This window comes from Eufriesea mexicana, unplaced genomic scaffold (genome assembly GCF_001483705.2).
Source record: "Eufriesea mexicana isolate 0111107269 unplaced genomic scaffold, ASM148370v2 scaffold3661, whole genome shotgun sequence".
Lineage (NCBI taxonomy): Eukaryota > Metazoa > Arthropoda > Insecta > Hymenoptera > Apidae > Eufriesea > Eufriesea mexicana.
Window position 1 is genome coordinate 1 of NW_016911664.1, and position 24,584 is coordinate 24,584.

Consider the following 24,584-nt stretch of genomic DNA (forward strand, 5'->3'; position numbering starts at 1 on the left):
GGCTTCGAAAATGGGCAAAATTCGGATGGGTTAAAAAAAATGGATTTTTTTAGCCCGTTTTTTAGAGCATTTCCGGAGGAGTTTTTTGTCATATAAAACGTTTAAAAAAGTCGAAGGTAAACCGGCTACGTATTTTCAAAGTCTTTTGTATTTGTGATAAGTCAGGATTGTCATCTTGATAAATCACAAATAAAGTATTGGTGTATATAAAAAATGAAGAAATAGTTTTGACGTAATACATACTTATTTTCTATAATTATCTGTGTTTCGCCTATCGAAAATTTGCTTAATCGACGTTATACTGTGCTCGCAATTCGATGTGTTGATCGAAATCGATCGGAACTCTGGACTTGTTGCCCTTTAACGAATCTGCACCACTTGTCTTCTCAGCGACCAGCATAGACGGCCGCATTAATCGAGTGGCCAACGGCGCGTCGCTTGACATTTACAGGGAAATTAAAAATACGCGACAACCGGTCGATACTGCCTCTTGGACAAGAATATCTGAAGTTGTCTCTTCTTCCCGCTATCGACCGGTGAAAGTAATTCACCTCGCCATTTTCGTGTCCGATTCTCGTCTTGTCCACCGAAATTGACGCACAGACCGACGCCGCTTATCCGACTTCCGGCGCGGAGGAGCCGAGGCAGAGCCGGAGAGAAACGCGTGACCGGAAACCGCCGGCGATAGAGAAGAACGTGGCGATTTCACGATAGCTTGCTCGCCGACTGTCGTGCTGGAAATGATCGCGTTACGATAGCACGATGGGAAATCATTTCTGCCAGTCAGTATGCTATTCCGCATCTAGGTTATTAGGCACGTCAACCGTCTTTATTGCCAGCTGCATTCGCGCGATCGCGTGATTCCGCTTTGGCCGTGACGTGCACGCGTGTGTGTATACAGGGTGTGATGGAAACGCATTTTCCACCGGTCTTCCAGCAGCAATTCATTCAGGACTGCTTCACTTGAAATCCCGTGATTTTTCGGAGTATTTTAGGTTCCTCTGAAAAAAGTAGCGAATTAGGAAATTCGAAAAAAGTTGCAAAATTTTCGAAGAATTATTAAGTAGAAAGATAAAAAGGAGAAATAATTATTAATTACGGAAATAGATTTTTATTAATTTTATTTAGTCACACTGTACACTATAATTTAATTAATTTCTAAATAGTGGATACATTTTAAGTGGTATAAAATCGAAGAATTTCGGAAATTTTTGCTTACTTGGATGACATAAATGCGCAATGGTTATCTGAAATTAAATACGTTTTTAATGCCTAATTTTTCGTAATTAAATCGTAACACAAGGGATTGATGTTTATCACGCAGTTTATGGTGAATGATACCGAATTATGGCGATGTGGATGAATTTTTTAAATCTAAAATGCGTTGATGCTGTAACTGGCATGAGTTTTGTTTCTGCGCACCCTGTATATACCTACGCGCCAAGAAAATGACCGCGATAAAGCTGCGGTTTTGTTGGTTTCCCCTAATTGTAATAGGTATGAGAGCTTGAAGTAAATTAAATCGCGGGTTTAGTGTCAGATTGTGCAAATGAAAGGCTAAGAGCACTGTGAAGAAGATCGAGTTAATTTCACTTATAAATATCAGTGATTCAAGGAGAATTTCTCATAAAAATATTAATCTCGAATTCTATTGCGACGAATATCTTTCTCGGAATATTAAAATTCGTTATACTTAGTCTGAAGCACTTTGCATATTTGCATTGCATTTAGCACTAGAATTACCGACTCGTGATGTGTACTCGAGCACTGTACACACGGATGACAGTAGTCGCATTGTCGTAAAGGAAATATTTACGTTCACGCAATTGCATTTTCACTTCAATAAAAATCAAAATTAATTTCCTCGAAAGCAACTTCGTATTTCGAGAATTTGAAAAATATTCTTCAAAATGTCCTGCTAAATTTATTTTATAGAAAAGTTTCATTTATTACGCTCTATAATGAATGATCTCTGTGTGTGTTATAGATAACAAAGACTGACACACGTAAACCATCTGTGCGCAGATTGGGACCTCCTAAGGAATTCATCAACGTTTGCCTCGAGACGCACAATTTGTACCGCACGAGGCATGGAGTGCCTCCACTTCGTCTCAATAAACAGGTAATTTTATTTCCACGACACTGTTAAATAAATTTAATAAATCGAATATTATATATTCAACGGGGTATAAAATATTTAAAAATATTTGACTTCCCTCGAATTGATTTACATTTTAATATTTTCCTCTAAAACCTTTTTTCAGCTATGTAAAACAAGCCAAGACTGGGCCAACATACTAGCGGCTAGGGGTAGATTAGAACACAGGGCGAACATAGACTACGGCGAAAATTTGTACTGCATGTGGAGCTCCAATCCGAAGACTATTGTGGGCGGTGATGAGCCTGTAAACGAATGGTAAACGATTTAACCATCTTCTATACTTGTTTATATAAGGTGTATACAATATTACTATATTTTAGATATTTTTCAATGTATATTCACCTTTGTATTATCGTTCACTAACACGTTCTTGTCTACAGGTATGCCGAGGAAGCACAGCATCAATACGGAAAGGAGCCCACCACCCTAAAAACTGGTCACTTCACTCAGGTCGTGTGGAGAGACAGCACGGAGTTAGGTGTTGGAATGGCCAGGAATCGTAACGGCGAAGTTTATGTCGTCTGTAATTATAATCCAGCTGGAAACTACCTAGGCAGTTTCACGCAGAATGTTTTACCACCCGGAGGCTCGAGTCCTAGCAAAAAGATCAGCTTCTTAGATCCTAAGCCACATTACACGTTAGATGAACAATCATGGCAACAAGAGGCTTTGCTCGTTCATAACGAGTACAGAAGGAGACACCGTGTACCCGACTTGAGGTTGAGCTCGGAACTAACCTCTGCTGCTAAGGTATATTTCCTGTATTTTTCATGCAATTGGATTGGGTGTAATTATCTTGAGAATAAATGAAAGACCGATGAGGTTAATATCGTCTAAGATGTAAAAATCCATGGAGTATTCCATTTGGAAAATAAGTTTGTCACTTTACAAATACAAATTAATGACACTTATCGTTTCTATAATTGCAATTTGTCTCGAGGCCTGCAATCGTGACTTGGCTAGTTTGCAATTGACCGTGGACGCGCGGGCACAAGAGTAACGCTCGATTACAAATTTTTTCCACTATCTTCAGGCGTGGGCGAACACGTTGCTGAACACGAACAAGCTGATTCCGCAGTCGACGTCTCCGTACGGGGAGAATATCTACTCGATGCAATGTTCCGATCCTAAGTTGATCGTACCGGCACGGGAAGTTGTTTCGAAGTGGTATTCGGAGAAGAAGGATCACAAGTATGGCACAGAGCCAAAGGTCTTAAATACATGTACGTAACACTACGTAATGTACGTAAATGATACTGTTGTTGGAGAAAACTAGTTGAAAATGTAAACTAGCAAGTGTTATATATCTACCTTTTGCTATTCAACGTTTACTACTTTAAGAAAATGTTTGCCATGATGTGATTATCTGTCTCAAATAATCATACGTCGAAGAAATTCAAAAGTAATGCTATATGAAAATACATTCTTGATTACTGCTTCAATGGCAGTATTCAATTTTTACTTTTAGAAAGAAAGAACTTTTTATGGTTCTGATATGAAGATTTCCTACTGACCATTTTCTTTTTTTTTTTCATTCATTAATCATCGATCACGATATCAAATATATGTGAAGAGATTAGAGTTATTAATAATGATCCTTTTTTTTTTAGGCCATTTCACACAGATCATTTGGAAGAACACCACCGAGATGGGTATAGCGATGGCCAAAAGAGACGGAACCTGCGTGGTAGTAGCATGTTACCATCCGAGGGGTAACATCGTTGGTCAGTTCACGGAGAATGTGTTGAAACCCGCGAAAACTCACTAGATAGTCCATTAGACGGATTTATCCATACCTGTCGATAATGTATTTAAACGCTGTATTTATAATATCATGCATAGCGACAATACGCATAATATATGTATATATAGCAACACAGATGTGCATACACGTAGAATAAAAGAAAACATTCCACGAACTACACGTAATCGAATCATGTCGTCTGTTTTATTAATCGTCGATAACGTGACACGGTATCGTGTTGAATCCTTAGCGATGACGATCACAAAACGTGTATGTGTGCGTTTAATCTTTGAGAACCGGCTTCCTCTTGTTAATACTAATTTTTTTCACTGATGTTTGAATTATGGAATTTTGAAAAAAGATCAAATTTTATAAAAATTTTGTTTCATGAAATTTAGAAATGTTTTTGCTTCGTAGAGGAATGAAATGTTAATTTGGTGTGAAGATTTTTGTCAATTTCCCAATGTAAATTTTGTGTTCATTTACGTACATAACGAGATGGAAACTAATTTTTCTTTTTTCATTTTTTAAATGCCGGTAGTCAAAGAATCTTGTAATGAGATAGCGACAAGTAATTTCTTACGGATAAATAGTATTAATGGAAAAGAAATTGTCAGCGACTGATCGTTCCTTCGCTCTTTACCTCAAAAACACGAAGCGAGACACACTTGCAAATTTTCTGACAATACGACTACGGGTAGAGTGTAGAATCGAATCGAAGATCATTTAAGAAGGCGTATTCATTACATGTATATTTTCTTTCTATTTTAGAGGAACGAAATAAACTATTCAATGACTAATCATTCAATATCGATGTCGATTAACATAGAACATTTATATGACAAGTTACCAAATAAATTTCGAGTACACACATTCCTAAAAAGAAGAGAAAGAAACATGAACATTTGTAACATCATTTCTCGCTCGATTTACGTTACTCTGAATCACGAAATTTATGGAATTGTACATGTTCACGGAATAAAGTATGACGTTAACGTACCAGAATAAAAGGGTGTTGCTGCTTTATAATAATTTATTTATAATAAATTTACATGCACGCGTTGCGTGACAACATGTCACGTGGTATATATATATACATATATATATATGTATATATATATATATAGATATAGATACATTCTCTCTCTGTTTTTCTGCTTTTATTTTACATTACATACAGCCGTTCGTAGTTCCTTTCGTGGTCAGGGATTAATTTTTAATTCTTACACTGTGGGAACGAGCTCGACGACACTGAAACGCCGGGCCCTCGAGATTCGTTCGTCGGGCTCCATGTTCCCGTTTCGACTTCGACTGAAACGAAAATATTTTTCACCGGGACTTCGGTGCTCTGACATCGATCGGAAAAGGGAACATGTACTTTCACCTTACTCGCGAAACATCGAATGAAAATTCTCTTTCTGTATTTTTTAGCGATTTTGTACAGTTTGGGTCTTGCTTTCTTAATTAATTGACAAAACGACAGCGTTGTGATGAAATTCTGGAACACGAGGATATAAATAAATCGGAATCTTACGAGGCAGAACTCGTATAAATATGAAGAATTTAATTTTGCTCTTGGATTGAATCGATATTTTCTGCAAATTATAATCTGTAGGAAATCATGTTTAGGATCGAAACTTAATCTTACGAGGACTAGTTGTCAATTTAACTATAAAAATCACTTTAATTTCAATATTTGATAAACGATGAACTTGTAAATTATATCCACCAATGCTTTTTAATTAATATTCTCTTTTGGTAAGAATAAAAATAGAAAACCTGTAGCATAAAAGAGACAACTTCTCTATAGAATCACTGCAACGTATCTCGGTGATAATCACACCGAATCGCGAGGTGAAAAATGCACCCAACGAAAAAATCCTTTAACACAATATTCATTAGACACGTAAAAATTCCACATATAATTCTACAATTAATTCCAATGAACGCTGCCCGCGCGATTTATCTTCATCGAGCTTACAAACAAGTAGAGGATGAAACTCAACGCAATGTCCATCGAAAATCAATTTATCTCGTATATTTACTATTTAAACACACTCTGTTTCGTTCACGTAAAGCAATGGTTTGTTAAACTGCGTGTTATGTCACCGAAAAAGGTATGAAAAAGAAAAATAAAGAAAATGAAACAGCAGAACGAGATAACTTATCGTTTCGATATTGCACACTCGGCAGTTTACTTCATAACCTAATCTGCAGAACCCTTGCGATCGACTGATGATCGAGAAGGAACTTGCGAAGGAGTTATCGACCGAGGATTCACGCGGCAATAAATCAAAATGTTCATTGGTTTTTCCTATGAAGACACAACGATACTTTTCTCTGATATATACTCGTCTGAAGTTTCTTAATATTACCGTAATATTAATCTCCATTGTTAACATAGTGACATATCCGCGACACGTTCGCGTTTCTTTATTCTTTAAATTTATGCTAACGTTTATTTTCCAAATCGATAATTCTCTGATATTTCTTTCCTTTCTTCTTTCTTATTTCTTTTTTTTTCCATTTATGTTCGTTAATAGAAAACTTCACTCTCTCGTTCGCGGATACCAGAGTTTCACGGTTACACGTCGTTGATAATGTTTATACAAATGTTAACGGAGTCGTGGACAATCGCTTTCTTATGTCAGACTTGACTAGGATATTTCACATACACTCGAAACAGTTTACTTTCACATCGCTTTTGGTTGAACGACAATGCATAGTTAATAACGCTACTCGCTTTAGTTTCAGGTCACATTGGTTTTCGATCGATTCTATGACAATTAAACTATGTACACTGTTAGAACAATGTCCCTGTGTTAATACTTCCTACGATTTCGATTACTTTTTTCTTTTTTATTTATTTATTTAGCTATCTCTTGATGCTTTCATTGATCTTCCTTTTTTTTGTTTTCCTTTCGATTGTTAAATCGGTAGAGATACAGTGTGGAAACCATTTAGTATCGAAAAATACAAGATTTGTATTGACCTCGCTAGATTTTGCGAGAACGGCGTCGAAATTTTTGTAATCTTTTGTATTTAATCGTGTCCCTATATTAGACATAATTGTTTCGCAATTTTGTTTTGCTTACTTGGAGGCTATTCAGCTTTTATTTAATCCTCTATAATCGAAATAAAAAATTTATTGATTTGGCTCCTAATGAAATTTGTTATAAATGAAACTTGATTGTCAAAATTACAAAAAATTGGGCACCAGTATTAACCAATTACGAAATCTGAAAGTAGAAACTATAACTTTCTATATTCTGAGCTACTTAAAAATAATAGGTCATGTCTTACATATTCAGGGATATTAAATTTCGAAACTTAATATAAGTATTGCATTATAGAGAATTAAATAGAAGCTCGCAACACACAATTATTTATCTTACAGTCTTACTATCTTATATATTTCAATTTCCATCGATGTTCTTAAACTTTCAAGTTTACATTTCCACTCATTTAATTTACACATCGATCGCATTTCTCCAATGTTCTAAATATTCTTTGACCTTCAACGTCTATATGTTCATCGAATTTCTTTTTCAGGATTAAGCCACAGCGTTCGCCGGTTTTTAGGATCTTTTTCATTTCGTCGATAGTAGAAAATCATCGTTACCCCTGATAAATCACCACGGCTGCTTTTCAATTCTATGTACAAAACTCTACGAACCATCAGCGTCAACGAAGATGATCAACGTTCGTAGACGGGACGGGTTTCGTTACGCTAATCAACGTGAGAAAGACAGAGAGTTAATGAGAGACAGAAAGTTAAAGAGGCGGAAAAAGGGGTCGAAGAAATATTCGAAGAGAGTGTAAAATGTTTGCGGATTCGGATCAGCGACTGGTTGCTAAGGAAAATTCATTTGCATTCTCGGTTAAATAGAGTAACGAGCAATGTAAATTATACAGACTGATTTCATTATACGATACAATGAAAATTGGAGACTCTCTTTGGTTTCGATTGGCCTTGTTCTAAATAACATCCCACGTGGGTCCTTTTGCACTAATTGGTTTTTTTCGACAATGATTTGAATCAGTGTCTGTTATAGCCAAGTTAGAGATCATTTCGTAAATCCTTTCTTATCCTAATTTAATTTGGTGGACTTGAGATTATATATACAACGTCTAAAATTAACGACAAGCATGTCTGTTAATATGAGAATAAAAATTTCTTCGTGTATCATCTTTGCAAATTTTTTATCATATTATAACTCTTTTTAATCTTTATAAAATAATATTATACTTTATAAAATAATATGGATATATTTAAATATTTAATATCATTAAATATAATAGAAATACTATTTGTTATGTTTAAACATTATATAATAATAGTAATATTATATTTAAATATTGTTATAATATCATATTTAATAATTTAAAAGACATCTCTGATACCGTGAGAAAATTGTGCAAAGGGACAGTGGATTGTTACAATAGATCATTCGTTTCTCTCCTACCACGTGCAAATAAATCAACCATCGCTTTCAATTGAACTCGACGACTATTGAGGCATTCGCCTCATCTGATTGGGCTATCACGACAAATATCTTTCCATGACCAACAACCAGAAAGTCAAGCTAATCCGATCGCTGATAACAGGATTACCAAACGGGCGTAGCGGAAGCAGCATCGAAGCAGGTACTCGACAAGGTGTCGTTTGGTCGGGAAAACGTGTAAATTGGTCGAGAAAATGATTGCAACTGGCTCGAAGCTCCGAGTCAAGAAATATACATACAATTAAGTCGTTCCTAACGACGCCTAACGTATTCACCTAACTGATTAAACGGATTGTCGAAACTTTTCTTTTTTTTCTCTAATTTTCCCTTATTACTTTTTCGTCTCTCTTGTCCCCTTTTCTATCGACAAGAACAAACAATTCGTTTGACTAAACATTATAAATTCGAAGAATGTCGATAAATGATTTTAACCAGGATTGCCTGTTTCGAACTAATTATAAGAGGAGAGGAAAAGAGTATGTTTGCATTGAAGTGAGCAACCTTCGAATCGCAGCTACATCCTCGACTGAACGATTATCTCTTTCGCGAACCTGGGATCGGGCTTATGGCCCTGAATAGACTTTTAAATCTAATCGATTTTGAAATCTCGATTTGGTCATTCTGACACTCGCTCGAAATTCTGTTCGTCTTCTCTATACATATAATAATGCTTCATTGATCGGTGTTTCTCTGTTCCTCGCATGATATGATTCAAATGGTCGTGTATTTATATTTATAATCATATTTATATCATATACTCTTGTCGTAAATTGGTTCTAGTATAAAATTATCTCACGTTCACCCCTCGAACGTGATTCTACGCAAGAATCGGAGTTTGCACTAGGGAGACATTTCTTTTCTCTTGCCTACTTCTGTTAGCTATCTCGAGAATGTGACGAAAGACAAGACTTTTCTTTATTATGAATTTAAGAATAATCTTTCTGGACAATTTATATACCTAAATTATTCCATATTGAATTCAATATGGATTTTTCTTTCTGGCTTCTTCGTTAATCACGTTATTCGAAATTAAATTAATCAGGCACAAATATAATAAAATCTCGAAGAATTATAATTATATATTTGATGAGGCCTAGGTTAGAACCAAACAGGAAGTAGATTCTAATATTCGATAAAATCTTAAAATGTGAAATAAGATCTTTGATCATTGTCCATCGTCACAGATTTCGTTTCTTTGCTCTAATAACTTCTCGATCGATTAATTGCGTCACTGGACCTCTGGCGCACTTTTACCACGAGTTTTATGATCTACCATATATTCATGATCGACTGAATTGCTAAAATCTCGAGCAGAATCACGGAGGTCAAGACGCCAGAGTCGACTAGAGAGCAAAACGTTTTAAGAACATAGCCTACTACGCACACCACAAGATATATTAACAAATATCTTCAAATAAACCTCGCAACAAATTAGGTTGTTGAAAACCTAATTGTGATCGCACTATCTACAAATATAGAATTAGTATTAAAACAGTATCGTAGCTTCGTTGAAACAACTATACGTCGGCTGAACTGGGCATTGTATAAACGAAATGATTAATCGAATAATCATTCAATTATAATTTTCATCGATTATATTTTTCTTATTAATACCGATTAAGTAATTTAAATCTGTAATACTTCTGGTATATATCTCCTTTTTCAAAACTTTTCATCATTCCTGATTGTGCAGATTCTCATCGACGAGTCTATGAAATTTAAAAAGCGATTGTCAGTTTTCAAAGTTGTTAAAGAAATTGTCACGAACGCTTTTTTAAATACATCGATAAATATTATGCTAATGCATCGAGTAGGATTAGTAAATATTTTTAAAGCGATGTAATCGATTAGATTGTCATAAACCAGAAGCATATTTATCAAACAAGAAGAAAAGATTAGAAAGTTCGTCAGAGATTATTAATAGGACACTTATCACTTAAAGCAAAGTCACTCGTTGAACCATATATTTGAACAATAATTCGTAACGATTACCTAAAATGTGTCACTTCTAAGTGGCGAATGCAGAATCTGCCCAGCTCCGCTCAGATGTACAAAATGAAGGATCAGCATTCTGGCGTATCACAGTCGCGACTCTACGTCGCCGCGTTTAGGTCCCCGATGGTTCGTGTGAACCATGACATCGCCGCTAAGCTAAACTCAAACTACCAAAGTAGAATGGAGTAAAAAATTTAACTAAGCTGTTCACTGTGTTCGTCCGAGTCCGGTCACAGCATTTTCATCTTCAATGTGTCACTGAAACACCTTGCTCTCCGGCCGTCTCACAATCCCACGATCATCGTCATCACCATTCAATCCCACCAAAATCATCGACAATCAGGATGCTGAGAATCAACATCCCACCTAGTGATCTTAACGTGTCATGTGGGAACGCTACAGCCATTTGTTTCGAACCACGCCGGAGAGCCTGCGTCCCCACATAAGGTTATATCATACGATTGTCCCTTGTATGTGTTGTGGATCCTGCGTAGTGCCTTGGATCTGAGGTGACTGTGATCCTAATGGACACTGAAGGCTAGGCGGATCGTACAGTCCACCTAGAGATCCACCTAAGCCAGGATCTAAGTTAGATCCGAGAGCAGCGGTTAACTCTGGCATAGAGGGCAGGCCAATGTCCAATATACCCGTGTTGCTGGCGAAACCTGTCTGAGAGCCCTCCTCAGGCGGAGTCACTTCCAAACCAATGGATCCATTCAGAGCTATTTTAATCGGGTTATGATTTGAAGGATGCGATAGAGCACCCAGACCTATGTCCTCTAAACTACTCTTTCTCCTACTTATTGTTAATCCTTGTCTCAACGAATTGCTACGTCTCAGCAGAATATCGTCGACCACTCTTAAAGAGTTGGAACGACCACGTAGTGTACCAGCCACTGTTGGACTGTCTGGTAAGGATAAGGAATTCGATTTTGTAGTACCCAATGGAGGAGCCCTTGGCAAACCGATTCCTGATCCTCGACGACTTCCTACTCCAGCGCCTGGTAGTCCAGCTGAGGCTACTGCTGCGCTCATCTGTGATACCAGTTGGGCTGAACAGAAGCTGATGTTACTTTTCCTCCTCGAATTGTGTCGTTCGAATGTTTTCTGCGCAGAGAACGGACTTGGCCGTACAAGGTACACGATGTCGCCTTCTTCGAGCTTCAGATCGCAGCTGGGGTTGATGATCACGTAGGATAGACTGTTTCGTTTCTCAGAGACATCGTCGTAGTCGGCTACTGGTAGATTCAGCGACTCCATTCGGGAACGAACCAGATTCGCTATTTCGGCTCTTTCGATCTGCTGGGCGTGGTTGTCTCTCGCTTCATCTCCGAGGCTCACGGAGTACTGTTTTGGAAAAAAATGAATGGATTTTAATTTTCAGTTATGAAAAGATATATTTATTTTTAACGTACGAGTAACACATTGTTAATGCTTTTCTGGGCAGACCCCTGATTGATAAATAAGTTCCTATATTTTTAGTATCAAATGACAATTGCGAATGATATACTACAAAATAATGTATTCGTAAAATAAAATTCAACGACAATTTTATCAATCACAGTCCATCCAACGTGGTCACAGTTAATCGTCAAGAACTCAAGTGTGAATCCTCTCAATGGTCTATCGAGAGAGCAATGTAGGCAGTGAAGACGAGCAGAGATTCTCGAGCGTTCAGGCCGGAAGCCACTGACTGCTTGGTACACTGGGCATGCGCTCTGCAATATGGCAGCGTGGTGACGAGCTTTCCAAACACCAACGAAAGGAGAACCAAGGCATGGAATAGAGCAATTGAGAAAGAAGTATGCGTGAGAAGAAACAGAGTGTGAGTCAGAGAAACAGAAATAGAGATGCGGCGTACGAGGATTATATAAAGAGGAAAAGTATGGGAACAATATACATATAGAGAAAGTCGATCGAGAGAATAAACGGCGACCAGACAACGTCGACTCTGTACTCACGGCTGAGGCACCCTTGTCGCGGGTGGCACAATTCGCAAGGCACGAAGCTGCCGCCGAATGACGCACCTTGTACGTCACGCCGACGCCGGCGTCGCTCTCCGCGTCTGAGTCGCCCTGCCAAAACGATAAGCAATTCTACCCTTACTAAGGATAGCCCACCGTTGTCGTCATTTCGCACGCACGCCGCTGCTCGATCGTGGTTTTCGTTTCATTTTATTGTACTTGATCAGTGGCTATTACTCTACGATTGCGCATGTTCATTGACGATTGTTTGCTGAGCTTCCTCCGTAGAAGCGGTGGTAGAGTGTACAGGATGCTTGTAAAGGAACCGAGAAATAAAGCTTGTGGATTTATGAACACTAATCAACTCGTAGCTGAAGAAATTGATTACAATGGACTTTTGAAAATGTTTAAAACATTTTTCTTTTCTAGATTTTCTTAGTTTTTCTAGGTACTTCAAATTGGAAGATCGCTTATTTCGTGATTACAACAAGTTTTTACGCAACATCCTGTACCTGTATTGAAATTTAAAAGTAAATTAAGAAGTTTCATATTAGAAGTATATAAATGTCAGTACTATAAATAAGATATTCTATAGTTTTATTCTTTTCTCTCCAAATGTTCACTGTAACCTGTAACGTATGCCTTGAGAATCCATTTATACAAATATTGCAAATTTCTTGAGATAAGTTACTACATAACGAACTAAAATGTTAAATGAAATGAATTATGAACTGACTAGTTCTATTGGAAAATTAAATTATCTACGAACTAAGATCTAATAATAGCAAATTGCTACATTTTCGAAGCATCGCAGATCACAGTGACCATTCAAACTCAATGATTATTTAGAAATAAACTAATACCACCTATTTGAATAACTATATTATACCACGTTTCGTATCCAAGAATTATCGTGTACTCACAGAAGCATACCAAAAGTTAATCATCGATTGGTCGATATAACGCGTTATCGACGGAAGAAGCGCTTCGGTTGACACTAATATATATATACGTGTATATATATATGTAATATTTCTAACACGATGCAGGTTCAAAGAAACGAACACGTTCAGGATCGAAGGACGTGCTATGAGCACCGTTTTAACAAGATGCAAAAGTCCTACACTCCTCTGATTCTCGTTGAAAGGGATCAAAAGTCTCTAAAAACGCTGTACGAGCTGACACCGGGATAGATACAGAGCAAGAGATAGAGCGGGAGTACAACCATGCGCTACTCACAGCCGCCATTCAAAAAGTTGTTTCCTGCCCTTACGAAAATGTATAGTACACGAACCAATCACTTATAATCATATTTGTCTATCAAGGAGGAATAATTGTCTACTCACGTGAGACGTGTCCGAAATCGTGGTGTCCTGCGTCCTGTAAATACCAATGGGAATCTCACACGTCGTTGAACAAAGCTTTTGATAGAGACGGCCGTAGGTTCTGATCCACATATCGTCCTTTGTGATTCTCATCTAAAAGTAAATAGTATAGTAACACTTAGGATTTAAGCTAATTTATTTTTGATATTGTTACAAGTATAACTTGAATATTAATTTCATAATATATTACTGTAAATATGTAATATTGTAATAAAGAATAAATAAAGATTAATTAGAATACTATGCTTACCGATGTTAAGATCAATTAGAATAATTGCTTACCGATGTCAGGAAACCGGATCCTGGCGCTTGATCTACACCCAATAGCAATCTCACAAACGTTATCATGTAATCCTTCACAAATGCTTGATAAAGAAGAGTATCCAGCATGGAGGCACTGAAGACACTGCCAGCCGCAAAAGGTAATCGAAACATATAGGATATGTGAGAACCTCTTTCCTTTTCTCTCTGTAAAGAAAATTAAAAAAATAGTCAGAAATTATGAAATTGTATTCATCAAATTGATTAATACTTTTGTCATTATATCGAATAAATTTATGTAAAAACATATTTAATTTAAATTTGAGTTATAGTATATGTGTATGTATATACATATTATATGTAGTATATGTTGAGGTACGAGCTAATTCAACGTACAAATTGCTTTTAGAATTTTGTTTGAGTGTTGTTAGAGGAAGGTCTCAAAGATGATTGCCTTTTCCACCAAGGAGAACAATCTTAGTCGTCCCGTACACATAGTATAATAAAATTTCCTTTATACGTATAAGGTAACAAAGTAAAGGTCAAGTATATGCGCTTATAAACTCAAGTATCGTTGTGAGAACATGAAGCAGTCTAAGAGAACTAATTCTACATAGCATTAGAAAATCAAGCGCTATTGAAAGTTTAGTTTCTTAATTAGGAAGTCTATAACAGTCGATATAGTATTAAAGTAAACTGAGTACACCAGAATGCACTTGAGTACAAAATGTTACTTTCATACTTGACGTCAAAATAACTTCAAAACATTCGTTTTCTATTTGCAATTATTTTTCTTTCCTTTCTCTTTATATAAAAATTTGTTAAATATATATTTTACTAATATTTCGCAAATGAACGTATATTATTATTTAATTTCACAATTAGTGAATTAATCATGGCTGAAAGATCAAAGTGAGTTATTAATTACAGATTTTTCGGACGCTTACGAAAATTAATATCAAATACAATAGGAAGAGGTACCTTTTCCATTTTGCTGAGATGAAGAGCGTACTTGTCGTGTGCTCTGAATTGCATGAAACGCATATTGCTAGACTGTGAGAGCTCCGTTATGCTTTTTATGCTTGGAAAGAATCTACAAATACATAAATAATGTTTTTAATAATGTATTAATTGCATAATACAATTCTAAATATATCAAAACGACGGAAGAAATTAAAGAAGAGGAATTAAATGATTCTATTTCTTCTACTTTTGTACATATAATTTCAATTTAAAACGTTACAGTTAGGATATTGATTACTAGTATTTAAATACATTTTTATATTTTCATTTATTTTAAGTATTGTATACGTGTTTTCCGTGCTTCGGGACGCGTGAAAAATTTTCAAGTACTTACTTGAACATCGTTTGAACCGCTACGATTGTATTACAGTCAGCCAAGGTATCTTCTTCCGCGGAATTGCTAAGTTCCTTGTTTACGACCACGACATTCTCCGCAAGAGTGATGCCGGCGCGAAGAAGATCGTCCAAACAGTCGATGGTTCCTCCCATCCAGTATACCAACGGAAAATAGGACACAGCGTCGAGGAACGCAATTTCCGGTTTTCGTTCCAGCAGAAGAATGATTGGATTCAGAGAAGTTTTTGATCTGTTAAAATCCATTAACATTATTTATATTAATTACATTAATGTTACAGTCTATATCTCATTGAACATTTTCGGAGCATATAAAAGACTTTTGTATAACCGTGAAAATTATTTTTGGGGGTACCTAAAATGAGCCCTTAAAGGAATTATGAAATTATAAATCCCATTGCTGGCGTAATCAGCTGCCAAGATTATGGTCTTATTCTGCCAATTATATTCTTTGGCGTTTCTGTAGCTGCAATGTTGGCACACCTACGAATCAAGAAGATTTAAATTATGATTTTGAAATTCAATAATCGCATTACAAGATACAATGTAAAATATTTTACCTGTGCAAGCTGAAGACAACAGAGCGGTTTCTTTTCTTTCAATAGGTAGCACAACGTCGGTGACACGCCTATGAAGGGTGAAACAGGTGGAAATCCCTTAACGATCCTACAACAATGTCAATACTGGATTAAATTGCTGCATAATTCATACAGCGGCATGCATAACATTTGACTCTGTAAGCGTGTGTGAGCTTTCAAATGCACGAGAAGAGCGTTTAACTATCTTGCTTCAAATTTTTTACCATAATAAAATAGAAAGCACAGGAACGGTAATAAACTATGGAATAAAGCTACTATTTTACGAATGTTTCTTGATATACCGACCTACTAATTATTTTATTTACTAAAATATATTAAAATTTTTTACAATATCTACATTTGAATACTACAGTCGTCAAGTTAAGATTGACCAATGTCCATAAGCACCTGGGACATTTTCTTGAATTATTTTAATAATTTTTCGTATGCAGATTGGAACAGAGAAAACATGTTCCTACAGGATTCATAATATCGAATGCAAACGTATCGTGCTGATTAGATTTTCGATGCAGTAGCAATTGTGGTATTGTACTGCGTGAATAGTGTCAAGCATGTGCGAATTTATAGAGTAGTAAAAATATGAGAAAAGATTTTAAATAAAGCTAGAGTAACAGTTATTTGACGATCGAATTACTTTCTAGACAGAAATTCTTCAAATTATTTCTCGAACGAATAATCCCCTTATTTTCAATTTAAATAATAAACTATTTAAGGCAACAGACTAATACAATAGGTTTTTAACCTATGTTACATGCACAGTGCAATGAGACTAAAATTGTCGCATAATCCTGCTATTCCTACCACATATATTCAACACAAATTGATTGTCATTTATTTATAGACGAAAGCGAATAACTAGTACCAGAATAGTTGAATCGTTGTCTATAAATATACGAAGATCATGCCTGTTCGAATTACCTATCTATAGACTATCCAACTATACGTCATGATGTGTCTTTACATGAAACAGATCTATAAGATCCAAATGCATTATATATAGGCAAATTAATTTATATACGTGGTTATCACGGCAAAAAGAAATTCCAAGAATAGGTGAACCGATCATGCTAGCTACACAACTCGCGTGTAAATAATACACGTCTAAAGAAATTATGCGAAATAACGTGTTTAAGACATCTAAAGAACAATTTGCATAGTAAAAGTATCGAATAACATATTTTCAGTATTTACTTTTCTTCGTAACTTTTAGCAAGATTTGCGAGAAGCATATATTAGTGATAAATAAAATTCTGGATAAAAATTGAGATCATGTAATGAAAAGTATTTTTGCGCTTTATGATACACGTAAACTATCGCAGATTGTTCGTACATATTCAAAGGGAATGCATAAATTGTCAACGTTTAAATGAAGGAGCGCTTGGTATCTGTATGTTTCTCATTTCTATGGGAATTTCATTTATTAAGGTCAATTCAGACAATGCAGAATAACCATATTCTAACTGTCCATTACGCGTTATTTCAATATCGCATTAATTTATATCACAGTAATAATGCAATATATAATTTACATATTTATTTATACCTAGTTACGTATAATTTGTAACATATAATTTACATATTACATTACTCCATTAATATTACATCGATAATACACTAATACCCCTGCGAATATCTCGATTTAATTTGAACCAAACTTTTATGAAAATTTTATCAGACATGTTTTACCAGAAAGTTGTTCGATTGCCGAAGAGAGCTATTTCGAAGATATAAATCAGTCGTATCGAACAAATTTGTTGCTTACTGAACGAGTACCTTTAAATTGATCAATCCAACGTGATGGAAAGTTCACCTCGGCCATGTTCAACATTTTCGTAAACTTCATTCACTTCGCAACCCCGCGTGTTTCATATCGGAGTACCGAACTTCAATTCGGTGCTGGTTCCGATGCAAACGATTCAACAAACCGAATGAAACGACGAACTTCGATGTAGGTGATTAAAGTTCGCCTCGATCAGTTAATAAATTCCGATGCTGCGTATCTACGCGACCCCTTTTATCAACTTCCGGCGCCCTTTTCTTTGCGTGTGCCTCGCAATCACGCGGCACTACTTCCGCTAAAATATGCATGCTGCGGAAACTGTCTCGCTAAATTAATATCACAGGAGCATGAACTAATTCACTTTTTTGACAAATTACCAGACCAGTTCTAGCTAAATAATTAATTACGATGTTTGTCCATTTGTTTCGTATGCGATAAGAGAGGGAACGTTCGGAGTAGTAGATTAAATTAAAATTCATAGGAATTAGAAGCAATTTCTTTTCTTCAAACTTTCACGAGCAACTTCTATTTTCACTGAACCTTCGACTATGGTATCTCGAAAAATATTATCTCTTATGGAAAAAGGGGGGTCTATTCTGCTTTTAGTTATAATAGATTATTTTAATTGTTTAATTATTTTATTATAATTGTTTTTGCGATTGTTTAGTCTGGAAGTGAGAAGAATCGAATGCAGGACGTTAAGATTATTGTTTCTGGTTCATATTCCAAGCGTTCCCTGCAAGAGGAGAGACGAGAGGACAGTTTATACAGAAGCGTAAAAAGTGAACTCACCCTTTGAAACTGCTGGGCAAAGGTCGTGCGTGAAGACGGCAGTGCATAAAGACGATGCAGGAAGGAAGACATCGAAAACATCCATGAGGACATATAGGGTGTCAGGCAGGACAGCATCGAGCAGCGATTCAATACCATCGACGGTCGATTAGTGTGGCACAGGCATCGAGAGACATTCAGACAGGACAGACCGACCATCAACGTAAACTTGCGTTTAATTGTATTTTAGGGTGGTGAATGACAGGCTGGCGTGACATCGACCTTTCGCGCTCGAAAACTTTTACCTTTTTTCGCCCTGTCTGTCTCTTGTCACCGTGACATTCGAACTTTTCGGATCGCACGACGTCGCTTGTTTCGGCATGGAAATTTCCTTGTTCGACAACAATTTTTTCGTGCGACCAAATTTTATTTCAAATTCGATGCTTTGTATCGAGTCGAAACTTTGTTTCAAAGGCTCCTTGTTAGGGAAATTCGACATGTAGAAGGTTAGATATTGCATTGGACAAGAGAGGAAAGGGAGAAAATTTGGTACTGTCGAAGATACTACGAAATTGTGAAATAAAGGATGTGGTAGGGCACGATCACGTCACGTCGAATAGACGATCACAGGAAGTAACATCTAAGGGTGCAGAAATAAGATGAGCACGGTGCAGAGTTTCTGCAGCGTAGCTGCGGAACTTAGTTTCTTGTAATAGATACTGGCTGATAAGGTCGCGCAGATGTTCATTTGCTTAATTGAATCAGGCTCATACGATCAATGTAAACAAAATTTCGAAAGTGAACATTTTATCAAGAGCGCGATCTCATAGTGTACCTTTGATACGTTTCCAAGAAAATACTGGCACTCCTTGATGGTAGACTCTGGTATAAATTTAGAACAAAAAATAATTTAAATAATCTCAGCCAGTATCATTTTCCTAAGACTAATACCGTAAAGATATAATGTACAATATTTAGAGTATAAAAACAGTGACAAACAAGGTACATTCATCGGATATGTATAGAAGTAAATATAATATATATATATATAGAGATATAGATATGTACGTGAAAATAGTTTACACAAAATACGACCGATGCACAAGAGACCGTGTCATGCAAGTGCCCGAGAGAGTGCGAGATCATTTCGCTTATAAAGGTTTTCACGATCGTGCTTCAGTACATAGATCAAAAAGATTAGTCAAAGAGAGGAAACCAGCTTTCTCGTCTACCTAATAAATATATTTATAAATTTATAGCGATCTAGTCTTTGACTGTTAGCTTCCTCATGATCACGAGGGTATCAAATATATCGTGAGACCTTGTACCTTCAATCCTTGCGACCTTGGACGTGAAAGGATGACATGAATAGTGACCATGAGTTTATTATACTCACGCTATTTTCTCGCTGGGTGATCTCCAAGGGACGTCGTCGTCCATTTCATCCTCGGACTCATCACCTTCGTGATCTAAGGATTCCTGACCAGGAAGATGTAAGGTCGAACTCGTTAACATGTCTGGTACTGGTAAAATGCTTGGTCTTCTACTTCCTGTAATGAAACAGTACCTTTGTACATGTACATGTGATGCTTTCTCTTTAAAATTTTTTGAAATGCATACCTTGTATCTGTAATGGTTGACTTAGACTACTTGTATAGTACCGAACTTGTCTTTACTGCTTAATTAAATATAGAAAAAGGCTTAATTTATTTATTAATTTACCTCTTCTTTGTGTAAGGATTTCGGGACTGAGCAGGTTCGGATTCGGATCTATGGATCGTGGTACGTCCAAGTGATTTCCAGTTATTGGTGTTTGCGGCGTAGATCCTCCATCCTTCAAACACTGCCGCGAATCTCCAAACCCCCCTGGATCTAAATAGGTTGCTATAAAATTAGAGATCTGTTACTAAAAATTATTTAGGCAGGTTTTTTCGAAATATTAAAAAGTTTATAAGAAATAAAAATATAATTCATTATGATAAAAAGAGAGGTGTAAAAATATTTCATTCTCTAAAACATTTTGTAAGAAATATTAATTTGTGTACAAAAGAAGAAATTTTCTAGACTACATGATGAATATAAGTTCAGTATTTTACAAATTCTATTTACATTTTATTTTTTAGATCATTTAAATAACTGTATTTCTTTTTTGTTTAATTTTCAAAGTGATGTAAACAAAGTGATGTTTTTCAAATATATCTACTAATTATAACGTATATTGCAGCTTTTTTATTTTGATTGAAGATCATTGTATGCTGAGGTCCTTCCCCGTTGTAAATTTCAACGCCATTTTGTAGTGTGTATAGTTGTCTTAATCATTTATCAGTGGTCAAAACTAGTGTGTACTATTTAAATAAAAAAAAATTAATAAAATCATCTGTCTATCTATCGACCATATATATTTTATTAAATATTTGATTTCTAATTTTGATATCCACCGTAGTTTCGAATAAATGGGTTATGCAAAATGTGTCACAGTCTTGTTAATTAGAGTCAAATGATATCGATAGAAAATATCCTTATACAATAAATTCGCATTCTAGACATGCACATACTTCAGCAGCAACATACATCTATAATATGATCGCTATAAAGGAGGCGTTGCTTGCATTAATTTATAAAGCCATGCTTTCAAGCTCAAATGTTGTACGATTCGTTGTTTTTACTTATACTATAATTTGATGGATCTATCAGTGAAAGCAGAATGAATTTGAAAATAAAAATACTTTTCTCATAGAGCACAGACTATAAATACTGTGTAGAAAACTATAATTTAATATTTAAAGTCCTAAAGTTATCATCTCCACTTTTGTACATATGCATTTCAATTTACTGCATGCAAAGCTGCAAATCGATGACACTGATAGAAATGGTAATTAATGATCAGTATCAATTGAATCCTATGATTAAAGCATTACACAATACAAATTCAAAACATTTGTATCTAAATTACTATTAGTTTAGTGCGTATAAAATCTCCTTTAATCTTACATTATCATACATCGTTTGTTCTATTAATTTACTATTATGATACATAAACATTTATTAATAAGACCGTAAATAAACTATAAAAATTGCCCCAACTGTTTTAATTATTCGAATACAAACAATTGGCTCAATTTATCTCCGTGAGTAATAAATACTCACTATGATGTACATTTAACAAAAGTCTATCTCTAACAAATCTTTGATGTAATCTCAAAATGTCATCTCAAAATTTTCAAATTTCTTTGCGTAAATTAAGCTGTCCATTGATAAAGAGAAACGAATATAATGAAACTACAAATATACACATCGCGAGTCATAGAAAAGAGAAGAGAGTATAAAAACGAATTAATACCAAGAAGAGTAAGAATAAAGAAAAGAAAGTAAAGGCAAGCGCATGCGACACTCACGGTGGACATCGGATGCGAGTATGTTGTGGTGTTCGAGTGGTGTGGGCGTGCTAGGGAGGACCTGCAAAATAACCTGTGGGGCCCTGTGTGTCTGAGTACCGTGTACGCTCTGTCCACGGGGCCCCGTGCAGGTCGTCTCCTGCCTGCAGCAAGCTGTTTCGTTCAGCGCATTGTTACAACTGTTGGAATTACGATGGTGCTCGTTAGCACCAGGCTTGTTTGCAGTACCGTTCCCATCACCACCGGCGATCGTGCAGCTGGTCGAGATTGTGGTGGTCGTCGTCGTGGTGCCTGCCCCTGTGCCCGAGTTCATCGTGGTGGTAGTGTTGTTGGTGGTTGTGTTGCTGCTCGAGCTACTGTTCACGTTTCCGGTCCCATCAGTTTTCGTTTCCACGACTACTTGCATTCCTTCTGTGCCACTTCCGGTCTGGTTGTTCGCCACCACGAACGCAGAATTCTCCTCTTTTGTGATGCTCATATAGTAGCAGGTGTCCGTTTTCTTCATTATGTGACGCGGACCTTGTGGCAAAATCGAGTTGTTCATTATCGAGTAGATCTTGAGTTCTTGAAGAATTCAATTTATTGTAAGTTTGGGTTTACAAGGGTTTCTGAAGAATCGATATGCTGATTTGGAGTGTTGATGTTAAATAGATAGTAGTTGTTTTATAATTAACATGTTTCATTTCAATGCTGTTATAAGTTTAAATTTTAATTTCATTTCGAGCAAGAGTAGCTAAAAAAGATTAGACTATTAATATATATAAATTAGATTATTTCATATTGCATTTTACCAGGATTTAAGAGGATAGTGTCTTCGTAAAATTCCGGAAGTTCCGCTGGTCTGACTGCAACTAACGCCACTCCGTATTTACGATGACTGTGGAAGGACGCGTACGTGAAGGATTTGCCCTCGTACTCGCCGAAAAACCGAGAATCCCCGAGGATAATGTGATAAATCTCATTTCCGGAACATTTACCGTACAGCCTATGCCACTCTTCCTGCGATTGCTGTCCCTCTCTAAAGAACAAGAACAAACCAAACATTTTTTACTATTGGAACTTATCCAATGATCATTTTACATAAGAATTCTGGGTTAATCTCTCTCGTGTCTACTCGGAGGAAAAATCAAATTTTCTACTTACTGTCCTCTGGAAGTGTGCAGCAGAAGAGTAACTAAGGTTGAAGCACCTGGGCACGTACAGTTATTCGCCAAAAGGGCGTATTTGAATTCATCCTCACACACCACGTGCTCTGCAAACTTCACGTGAAGTTTGTTCTCCGGACGGAAGATTTGAACGTACTGAGGAACGTTTGGTGCAAAATCCTTCACTGCCCACGACCTGTTGCCGACCATTACGATATAGAATGCAAAACTTGAATGTCAATTAACGAAATTATTATACTTTCTCAGATTCTTTTACTACGTATTCTTTTGTGTACGTAAATATTATAAATCAAATGCTTTTTCGATCATCTTTTCTTGCTATTGTTCATCGCAATTTTTAGTTAAACTGACCTAAGTATCGTGTGTTCATCAGCAGCGGTTTTATCAGCATAATTCCTTGCAGCAAGAACGAAGCAGGCCTCTGCCTCGTTCATTCTTGCTCTGGTGAGATCGCTATCTTTCAAACAGGATCCTTGAATATAGATTACCCTTTGCGCCCAAATGGGCACCTGTAGAATCATTCTCATCGTGGTGTCCAGCTCCATTGGCGACAATAGTACAACGTAGTAGTCCTAAACGTATTTGAATTCGTCAAATTATTGTCATTTACTTTCAATGCAAATGATTCAAATACAAAAGATTCTAAACTTCGCGTCGAACTCTTGACTTCGATTCCCTTTACGAGCGTAATAAAGTATTAAAATAAGATTGATGAATTATTAAAGTCAACTTTGCGAGTTTGAAAAGGTGCGATAACGGTAGACAGAGGAAAATCGAGAAGGAAATCGAGAAGGAAATCGAATTGGCAAAGAGTAATTGCACGATCGAATTTCTCACCTGTAGAAGGGGATGGGCGTAAAATTCATTTAGAAAATCCATGATGGTGTCGGCTTGCAGCGTTGTACTGCATACCACCACGTGTTTCTCGCTTTGCGCTCTGTGCGAGGAATACGAGCCACCTAGCTTTTGTCTTTCCATCCACGTGAAAGCCAACTGCTCGAACTGTTAGAGGAATAAATGGTGTCACTTCATATCGGCTATTTATTAGTCCCTTATTTTTCGTAGAATAATCACGTATTTCATTTCTTCGAGTAGAAGACGAAAATAAAAAATTACTTCCTATAATAATCGAATCTGACAATTTTTATTAAAGAATATAATATTTCTATTCTTGAAATATATTTTTTAATTTAAAGACTAGTTACCTATACTACAATTCATTAAAAAAATGTCGATTCAAAATAAAAGTACCAAGTTCAGAAAATTGGAAGACACTAATTGATAAGATTTGACAAATTTCAATTTACTGTATACGTGTGTCTCAAGGATTCCTTTTATGAGAATATGAGTATCACGTGCCATTGACAGGTCTGACAGATGAAGCGCATAGTTATCGCTGTCATAGCAATCTGTGCCGCCGATCGACAGCTGCCCTTTGATATCACCCACTGTCATTAGTCAATGATCTCGGTCAACAAGTA

The 24,584-nt window shown here is 36.3% G+C and overlaps 2 protein-coding genes across 2 annotated transcripts in view; one reads left to right on the forward strand and one right to left on the reverse strand.

The window, feature by feature from the left end:
* The first annotated feature begins 1,347 nt into the window (after positions 1–1,347).
* Positions 1,348–4,080, forward strand: LOC108551040 (uncharacterized). The gene is made up of 6 exons (XM_017905039.1): positions 1,348–1,425; positions 1,988–2,122; positions 2,265–2,416; positions 2,542–2,911; positions 3,195–3,384; positions 3,772–4,080. Exons 1-6 carry the CDS (start codon positions 1,348–1,350, stop codon positions 3,927–3,929), a joined length of 1,083 nt encoding a protein of 360 aa, XP_017760528.1. The 3' UTR covers positions 3,930–4,080.
* A 6,181-nt stretch (positions 4,081–10,261) lies between these two features.
* SLO2 (slowpoke 2) overlaps positions 10,262–24,584 on the reverse strand; it is a 100,957-nt gene continuing 86,634 nt past the window's right edge. The window contains exons 9-24 of the mRNA XM_017905040.1: positions 23,941–24,105; positions 23,455–23,675; positions 23,081–23,278; positions 22,729–22,955; positions 21,938–22,456; positions 20,265–20,426; positions 19,939–20,092; positions 18,564–18,572; positions 15,953–16,058; positions 15,748–15,875; positions 15,373–15,624; positions 14,997–15,108; positions 14,037–14,222; positions 13,716–13,847; positions 12,367–12,480; positions 10,262–11,752 (exon numbers count right to left, since the gene is read on the reverse strand). Coding sequence (XP_017760529.1) covers positions 10,859–11,752; positions 12,367–12,480; positions 13,716–13,847; positions 14,037–14,222; positions 14,997–15,108; positions 15,373–15,624; positions 15,748–15,875; positions 15,953–16,058; positions 18,564–18,572; positions 19,939–20,092; positions 20,265–20,426; positions 21,938–22,456; positions 22,729–22,955; positions 23,081–23,278; positions 23,455–23,675; positions 23,941–24,105 — 3,579 coding nt within the window. The 3' untranslated portion in view covers positions 10,262–10,858. The remainder of the gene's footprint in view (positions 11,753–12,366; positions 12,481–13,715; positions 13,848–14,036; positions 14,223–14,996; positions 15,109–15,372; positions 15,625–15,747; positions 15,876–15,952; positions 16,059–18,563; positions 18,573–19,938; positions 20,093–20,264; positions 20,427–21,937; positions 22,457–22,728; positions 22,956–23,080; positions 23,279–23,454; positions 23,676–23,940; positions 24,106–24,584) is intronic.